The sequence below is a fragment of the Lycium ferocissimum genome, chromosome 5 (assembly GCF_029784015.1).
Source record: "Lycium ferocissimum isolate CSIRO_LF1 chromosome 5, AGI_CSIRO_Lferr_CH_V1, whole genome shotgun sequence".
NCBI classification, from domain to species: Eukaryota; Viridiplantae; Streptophyta; class Magnoliopsida; order Solanales; family Solanaceae; genus Lycium; species Lycium ferocissimum.
The window spans coordinates 68,243,499-68,253,341 of NC_081346.1; the positions used below are offsets into that span (position 1 = coordinate 68,243,499).

General features: G+C 32.5%; 1 protein-coding gene across 1 annotated transcript; it reads left to right on the forward strand.

Moving 5' to 3' along the window:
- Positions 1-8,295: 8,295 nt before the first annotated feature.
- Positions 8,296-9,641, forward strand: LOC132058495 (spermidine hydroxycinnamoyl transferase-like). The gene has a single exon (XM_059450979.1). It carries the CDS (start codon positions 8,298-8,300, stop codon positions 9,639-9,641), a length of 1,344 nt encoding a protein of 447 aa, XP_059306962.1. The 5' UTR covers positions 8,296-8,297.
- Positions 9,642-9,843: the final 202 nt, after the last annotated feature.

Below are 9,843 nucleotides of genomic sequence, written 5' to 3' on the forward strand. Positions count from 1 at the left end.
CGGAGCTGGTTATAATTGTAGCAGGTGAAAATTGCGAGAGATTAGAGTTGAAATTTTTATAAAGAAAAAGAATGTTAAGTGATTTCTAATTTTCATCCGTCTTAGATTTGGTGGATAGAATTATACAGTGAATATGCTTAATTTAGATGATTTTTTCCCATCTTTCTACGTCTTGATACGTAGAGTCATACCAATACCCAAAAAATAGTTGAGATATATACAAACTGACTGGGACACCAATATTAATTTTATCATTTTTTATGCTGTGGGAGTCATTCACATTTTTGTCAGTAGCAACTTGTATCACATTAGTCCATAAGCCTAATTAACTAGCGGATCTCCAAATTGATAAGTGGAGGGCAGTTTGACATTTAAGCTTTTTCTTCAACTTGTAATTTCATACTTGTTTAGAGGGTGAAAAGCATTTACACCCTCCAGCTTTACTTTAAAAATTAAATTCCCCCCTCAACTTTGAACAATAGACATTCTCCCCCCTTTATCCTAATTAAATTTCTTAAATGCCTATTTTACTCTTGCATTATCAGCTTTTGTATTCTTTTTTTTAGTTCTTTAAAATCATGACAATTTTCATTTTCTTAAATCTATGTATCAAATTTCCTATAAAAATAAATATTACCTTCTGGGCAAAGAAAAAAAATGAGAAATACTAATTGAGTATATAAGTTAACAGAATAAAAAATTTAATTTTATTAATAATAATCAAAATTCTAAAATCTATTAATAATAACTTTAAAAATATATTTCAATGCAAGTAATAAAGATAATTTTTTTTAACTTATTTATATTGCAAATGAATGTTAAATCATAATTTAAGAAATATTCCATTAATGACAACCTAAACTTGAATAGACAAGATCCTTCCCAAAAAACATGAATAGACAAGAGAAAAGTGAAACTTAAATGGCCAAAGTCATAGACAACCCCCTAAACTTGTCCACAGATTCCTCATGACCACCTAAACCTAAGCTTGTTCCAATTTGACGCCTATACTACTCTGGATTTGTACCACCTAAGAACCTTTTTCACAATCAGTGCAAAATATGAAGTGTGTGTAGACCACTCGCGGATGATGTGGCAAAAGAACGAATTAAATGAGGACACGTGGCATTTGGATTCAAATAATTTTTTTTTTAAAAAGTAACTCTATTTAAATAATTCAAAAAAACATTTCAAGAAAGAGAAAGAAAAACTTATTTTTTTTAATTAACCCAAACACCCTCCTCCCCCCCCCCCCCTTCTCCTCCAACGAACCCCACTCCCCCTCCACCGGGGCCGGTGCAACTCCCACCCATTGCCAACCCCATTTCACCTTCTTCCCATCCTATTTCCCACAGTTACGAGGAGCAGGAACGAACTTTCAACGAAGAAATAATTAATTCATATCAATCTTGCCGGAGAAAATGGAGCTTCACCGGTTTTTTTTTTTTTTTTTGAGATATAAATCTGATTACTTTTTCAATACAAAGAAATTTTAAAAAAGAGGAGAGAAGGAGAAGAATTGCAGAGAGAGAGAGAGAGATCAGGGGAATGGAGGACGGGAAACGGTTGTCTTCCTCTTTTCCTTTTTTTGCAGTGGATGATTGGGGAGGATGGAGTCTTTTTTCTTTTAGTTAATTGTTTTCTTTTTCTTTTTTGATTATTTAGGTTATATTAGCTATTAATTAGGTGTATAAGCCGGAAAAAAAATTGGAGTTGTTTTACGCGCTTAAAGAGAGTGAAGAACGCTTTTTTTGCCATATCAGCAAAAATTGTTTAACAGGTATAAATTTTAGTAGTGTAGGTGTCAAAAAGGAACAAGCTTAGGTTTAGGTGGCCATGAGTAATCTGTGGACAAGTTTAGGGGGCTGTCTATGACTTTGGCCAACTTAAATACACACACACGTGCATGTACATACATAAATACATAATGCATATAATGTTGAAATAACTATCATACAAACTAGCATTAGATTTTGTGACAAATTCATAAAAGATTATTGTGCTTATAATATTAATGAACTTACATTAGAATCTATAAATACCTAGGCTAAAAAAAAAAATTATATATATTATAAAAATATATTTCATAAATGGAGGATTGAAAATAACAAGGATAAAATAGATATTGCATAGGATAAAAGGGGAGAATGCCTATTGTTCAAAATTGAAGGGGCAGGGGAGGTTGATTCTTAAAGCAAAGTTAGGGGGTGAAAATGATTTTTACCCCATGTTTATACGACCTTGCTTATTAACCTCCAACAGTTTCCTCTTTTACGTACGAGATTTTGGTTTATATTTGAATTTCTCTAATCTCATCCTACATGTTTACACGATCTTATATTATCAAACCTCCAACAATTTCCTCTTTTACGTACGAGATTTTGATTTACATTTAAGTTTCTTCCTCAACTTGTAATTTCATACATATTCACACAATCCTATCAAACCTCTAACAATTTCTTCTTTTACTTACGAGATTTTAGTTTACATTTAAGTGTCTTCATCAAATTGTAATTTCATAAATGTTCACACGATCTTATCAAACCTCCAACAATTTCTTCTTTTACTTACGAGATTTTAGTTTACATCTAAGTGTCAATTTCATAAATGTTCACACGATATTATCAAAACCTCCAACATTTTTTTCTCTTTTACGTCTAATGTACGAGATTAATTGGTTACATTTAAGTTATTTCATTCTCAACTTATAATTCCATAACATACATGCATGCATCTTCACACGATCTTATAAGTTTGTAAGGACCACTTTGTTTTGGATTCATGAATCGTGATGTCAATTGTTCCTAGGCTTATCTGTGTTACAATAATGCTATATTCGTACTTGATAGAGATATCCCCTCCCTTTCTCACCAACGCATAATATTTATTACTGCCCCGTGGTTGACAACTTCTTTCACGTAGACGCCTCAACTGAGCCTTGTATCTATTAAGCACTCAACTACATCGAATTTGTCCCAATTAGACATTTTTTTGACAGTCAGCTAAAATTATAAAATGTGTGTAATACACTCACGAGTGACGTAGCATAATGACCAATTAAAAGAGGGCATGTGACATTTGGGTGCAAAATAATAATTTAAAAATAAAAAGAAAAGAAAAAACTATTATTTCAGTAGAAAAAAGAAGAAGATAAAAACCATATTTTCTAAGTCCCACCCCTACTGCCACCGAACCACAACGAACCATCAATGCCATTTGCTCCGGCGAACTCCAAGCAATGAGCCACTGCTCATTTCCCCTCTCCCCGGGATCTAAATCACGTTCAAGGGCCTCATTTTTAGGGGCAAAAATGGTAATGTTGTGCTTAGAAACAGCTTCTTCAAGTGTTTGAAGTAGGGCTTTTTCTACAAGCTCAGATAGCTTAGCATAGTGAGAATCCAAAAGGGCTACAAGAATGGAGTTGGAATTGATTTGGTTTGTGGATTTTAAGGTTGTCCCATTTGGTTTTTTTGAAATGGAGAAAACACTATTGCTAACGCCATAGATTTGAGAATTCATTGCCAAAGACTTCACTAAAAAATTGAACAGAGCTCAAATCCTTTTTTTTTCTTTTTCATAATTTTATTTTCCATCCTTAAAACAAAAGGATATAGATAGATAGATAGATAGATAGATATAGATATAATATTATTCTTTTTGAAAGTAATTTCCACAATGATATTCACCAGAAAGACATCGAGAATGTGAGAACTTTCAGACATTGCCATATTGGAACTCATGTTTGTAATCATGTTTCAATTAGTGTTTTATTCTCTCAAGCAGCACAACTTTGTATCCAAGCATGGTATTGGGCAGTTTTTTTGTCTCAAACGGCACATTGTTTGTATTCAAGCGTGGGTTTGGGGCAGTTTTTTTTTTTTTTTTTTTGGATAATTAGGTTTCTATAGGGGTATTCAATTAAGTAATTTAACTTTCAAGTTAGGGAGTTCATGCTTTTAATATAATTAGTTTTTCGACACCATGTCATGTAAACGACGTAAGTAACAGTTTTTTACAGTAATATTAATAATGTTAAATCAAAGCTTTAAGCGAATAATCATACATGAAAGAATAAAGTACAAGATTCTACAACGATCATTGTGGGTCATCATACGGTGACTTAATTATTTGTCAAGGTCAAAATGATTGCATATCGTCTGAATCTACGAAGACTAATATTCAAAGTTTAATCTGATATGTATAATTTATTTACCTCTTCGTCAACTAATATTATAGGCTTAAAAACACCTTTATGTCTTGAAATATTGTATGGTCACTGAACCTCTTTGAATTACTAATAGTTTGTCACCCAGTGAGATGAATTTTTTGTAGCTTGTCAATAGGTACACATTCTTTTCATTTTACTTCGGCTTCCATTTTGATTGAACCTGAGATGGTTAGACTGATTAATTATTATTATTATGATTAACATTTTTGCTTAACATTCTTGCTTGAAATAGACAATAAGTTAAAAAAAGATTAACATCTAGCATTGGCCGTAGCTATTATTATTTTAGTTTAGTATACTTAAAAATTCTAATTAGTAAAGAGCAGAAGCATTACCAATTGCAGAATCCAGTTATCCAAATAACCAGTTAGAAGAGTACAAAATGAACTTATACTAATTGTAATATTAGTTTGTGAGGAAAGGAATAATATTTTCATATGAAAATTCGTCTAATCAAACAGTCAAATTTGAAAGCCAGTTAACTCCAATCAAACAGAAAACATTACAAATATCGTTTAACTTAAACTATACAGTAACTTCAGTATACAGTAAAGCCTCACCATCTACAGAATGTTGAATTTTTTAACTTTTTTGGTAAATATATCAATAGTCATTGCCTATGGATCCTAATACTCCCTCCGCCCCATATTACTTGTCCACTTTTCTTTTTTAAAAGTCAAACTACATAAACTTTGATAAACATTTAGAGATCTATTTTTTCACCATATTGATATAAAAGAATTGTAAGTTATAGTACTTTTCATGTAGTTTTTGAATATCTAAATTTAATTTTAAAATAAAAAATTAATCTAATCCAATTTAGCTCCGAAGATTGGTCAATTTGACTCTTGAAATACGAAACAGGACAACTAATATGCGACAGAGGAAGCAATATTAAAAAATGAGAACAGTCCAACAAAATCAAATAGAAAAGTAAATACATAATGTTCAAAATTTGAGCTATCTAAAATGAGAAAAAATCTTCCAAATGCATCAACTCCTGTGCTGCTTGCTTCCGTCCAGATCTGCCCCTTTAATTTGCTGAACTAATTATTTGTCCTTGTTGCTAGTCCAGGATTGTATATATTAGCAAAATTCCAGCAGTTATCCAAGTCATCTCCTGAGTGAATGTTCAATAAAGGAACAAAATTTCCTTAAAAATATAGTATCAAACATTTCATGACAAAATTATCCATTGTCGGGGAATTCTTCTCAGAAAATGAATGATATGTATTAGTGAAGATATTTAAAAAATTAAAAGAGTAGAAACATAATAGTAGTTATACACAGATATTAACTTGGAGTATAATTAGTGCTGAAAGGAAAAGAAGAAGAAACATACCACATTTTAATTAGTTGGTTCAGGCATTCAATCCGTCCAATTAACCATGTTAGAGCAATCAGTAAAGAATTCAAATTAAAGTAACTGATATTGGGCAGTAAGTTAAGTACTACATAAATACTGATAAGTACAATTTCTTCCTTCACCTTAGGTGAACAATACTAAACAAGCGGGTAAATTTCACCGGTGGTCATCCAGCTTTGAGTTTATTACGCAGAATTCTTGTTTCTATATTTGTTACAAAGTCGTCATCCGCCTTTAAAATTTGTCATGCAAAACTTACTTTACTATTTATTATCACATGAAAGTCATCCAACTTTAAATTTTATCACACGGAAAATAAATTTTTAATTTTTTATCACATAAAAATCATATAACTTTAAAGTTTCTCACACACAAAAAAAAATTATTTTCATAATTTCTAATCACATAAAAGTCATCCAACTTTAAAATTTATCACACAAAAGTGTTTTATTTTATTTTTATAAAAGTTATCCAACTTTAGCATCCAGGTTAAGGAAAAAGTAAATTTCACCTAAATTTATTATTTTTTAACCGAAATATGTCGCTCCAAATAAGAAAAGTAAACATAAATTTTAATGTCATTATTAAAATTATTACAGAAGGAATCAAAATAAGGAAAGTAAATATAATAGTGTAAACCACAACAAAAATTAGTGTTTTGAAGCAAAACATTGAGGGAGGTTTCTAAAATTATCCCAAATGTAATTAATTGATTTGGAATGTGATGTCATATTTTCGGTGCAATTTATAAAAATTCAGGTGAAATATATTTACAGTTAACTTGACTAAAGTTGAATGACTTTTATGTGATAAAGAATAAAACAAAATAACTTTTGTGTGATAAATTCTAAAATTTGATGATTTTTATGTCATATTTGTGTGATAAACTTTAAAGAAGGATGACTTATGTAACAAAAAGAAAACAAAAAGTAATTTTTTTGTGATTAACTCTGACTAAAGTTGGATGGCCGCGATACAATTTTCCCCTAAACAAAAAGTATGTTTCGGGTACTCTGGCCTTCACCTCTCTTCACTTATTCTTCTCAATTTGAGTTCTAATTAATCTAATGTTACACACACTATGATTTTCTAGATTTTATTCTGAAAAGAATAATATTTAGATAACCAGAAAAGGGAATAAAGATAGTTAAATAATAAATTAAATGTCAAACACGAGAAAAAAGAAAAGACAGAAATAGCAACCTAAGTCTCAACAATTCTCGTGCAATTAATTTTACACCTTAGCTTTCTCCCCTCTCCAAGTTAAAAAACAATCAATTTGAGTACCAACAAAAAAGGCAAAAAGAAAGGACAAAAATAATAAATCAATAGACATACATACTTACCAAAATAATTATGTTGTTATACCAATTTCCCACAAATGTGGTAGAAGAACTTTCAAGAGCTCATCAATCTTTTTTTGTTTGTTTGTTTTGGTATTCTTCAATGTCTCCGGTGGAGAATGTATTGTGAGTACTGTATGGGACACTCTCAATGGAGAGAATCTGTTTTTCTTGAAGTGAAGTGGTTAAGAAAATAGCATTTTATTTGAATGGTTGTGTCCGTTGAGCAAGAATTACGCAGGCTGGCTTTGGGATATTAGTGAGCGTTAATTTTTTTTTTTTTAAATAAATTAGTATTTAGGTTTAAAAGAAAAATATTTAGGTAATTTAACTTTTTAATTTTGAAGTCCATACTTTTAATATAATATAGATAGATATAGATATGTACTAAAGCAAAAGTTCTCTTCCTACGTTTTAACATTAAATACTGGATTTTACAAAAAAGATATATATCAACCTACTACGACTAGTAAAAAGTGGGTCCCCGAAAGCCATGGCCTTACCTGCTTCACCATTAATCCAGCTCTGTTTGTTTGTCTTAATTATTATACAAACGATACTTTTTTTTTGTCCTCTTCCTAAATTTCCTCTTTAAATTAAGAGTGGAAGATAAGGTAACCTTGGACATATATGTAAAGTTTACTACATTTTCCTTTATCTTTTCTTCATTTTTTTTCACGTTTTGAAGCCAAAAAAAAAAGGAGTAACCAATGAAACCACCTATAGAAAGATCACAATCACAAAGCAATTTATTGCTTCGTACCGCCACATATCATTGAAATATGAAGCAGCCAGTAACCTTCCTCTCTTTAATTAAGTTCTAATTAATGGTTACTTAAACATAACCGTACTTCATAGACGCACCGTTAACTAACAGAAACCTACCGTTAATTGACAGAAACGTCACTACAAGAAAATATAGAAATGACAACAAAAAATTTAATATTTGACAACAACTTAGTTTTATTGTTGGCAAATGAATTTTTTTGTTGCCAAAGAATTTAATTTTGTTGCCATTGTATTGATTATTGTTGCAAAAAGTACTTTTGGCGACCAAAAAAAAAAAGTTGTTGCAACAAGCCGTTGGGGAAAAATCTATGCAATAATGTTTTTTTTATTGACAAAAATATTTTTTGCAACAATAATCAATTTATGGCAAAAAAAGAAATTGTTGTCAAATATATTAATTTTTTCTTGTAGTGCGTACTTCATGGGGAACTTAAACAAGATCAGATCACATTTAACACGTGTAAGGCTCACCTTGAAATTAGGTAATGAATCATGATGTTCGATAAGGTCTTTAAATAGTTTTACTCACTTTGTCAAAATATAACATACAAAGATCAACTCGAAGAAGAGAATGAAGGTTAGCTTGAAGAAGCATTGGCTAGTGAAGCCAGCAGAGCCAACGTGGAATGGCACTGTCTCCTTATCAGAGTGTGATCAAACATTTTCTTTAGTTCACGTACCAACCATATATTACTATAGGCTTTGCCATGATTGTGATACATCAATCATCAAGACCTCACTGAGCAAAGCACTAGTACACTTCTATCCACTAGCTGGCCGTTTGCGTTGGATCGAAGGGTCTCGCCTCGAGCTCGACTGTGATGCCTCGGGAGTCGTGCTCATGGAAGCTGAAACTAATGCCAAGCTAGATGATCTAGGAGATTTCTCGCTTTCTCCCGATTATAGTATTAGCTTGTTTCCTCGTGTAGATTACACGATCCCGATTGATGAACTCCCTTTGTTGTTTGTGCAGCTTACTAAGTTCCAGTGTGGTGGCATTGCTCTCAGTTTTGCAATCTCACATGCTGTGGTTGATGGCCAAAGTGCTCTCTGTTTCTTATTCGAATGGGCCAGGCTTGCTCTTGGAGAGCCATTGATGTCTGCTCCGGTTCATGACCGGAAAGTTCTCCGAGCCGGGGAACCTGCCATCAGACCTCCAACTTTTGAGCATTTACAGTTTAATCCACCACCACTTTTAATAGGCAAGTCTAGCACTGAATACGAGAAGAAAAATGTAACGAAAGGGTCTATGCTAAAACTTACTAAAAACCAAGTTGAAATGTTGAGAAAAAAAGCGAACCAAGGAAGAAACTTAGAGGATAATAAAGAGCGTAGTTACACACGTTATGAAGTGGTGACTGCTCATATATGGAGATGTGCATGCAAGGCAAGAGGTCATAAATTTGAGAAGCCTACTAATTTATCCATTTGTATTGACATACGCAACAGAATGAACCCACCTTTGCCTAAACCTTACTTTGGCAATGCCATCATTGATGTCGTCGCCACCGGGGTCTCGGGCGACATCGCCTCGGGACCATTAGAGTGTGCTGCTAGAAGGGTTAGAACAGCCATTGAAATGGTAACAAGTGATTACATAAATTCGGTGATCAATTTCTTGAAAAAACAGGAGGATTTATCAAAATATCAAGACATTCATGCAATCAGAAGCGAGGATGGGCCTTCCTATGACAACCCTAATCTTGCGGTGACAAGCTGGATAAGTTTGCCACTGTTAGGGTTGGATTTTGGGTGGGGAAAGGAGATATATATGAGCCCTGGAATTGAGTATGATGGTGACTGCGTGATACTCCCAGGGAATGAAGGGCATGGATCTTTGATTGTTGCAATTGGTCTTCAAGCTGATCACGGGGAAGCTTTCAAGAAATTCTTTTATGAAGACATCAAATGTTGAAGAATTAAAAAAAGGTTTCATGAGAAGTATGAACAAATTAAGATCATGTAACTTTTCCTATAATTTAATATCGTGCGTCGAATACTTTTCTTTTGAGCCGAAGGTCTAGCGGAAGCAGTCTCTACCTCACAAAAGTAGGGATAAGATTTGCGTACATCCTACTCTCTCCAGACCTCATTTGTGAGATCACACTGGTTATGTT

Coding starts and splice junctions, on each gene's coding strand:
- LOC132058495 (XM_059450979.1), top strand. CDS start 8,298: ATGAAGGTTAGCTTGAAGAAGCATTGGCTAGTGAAGCCAGCAGAGCCA.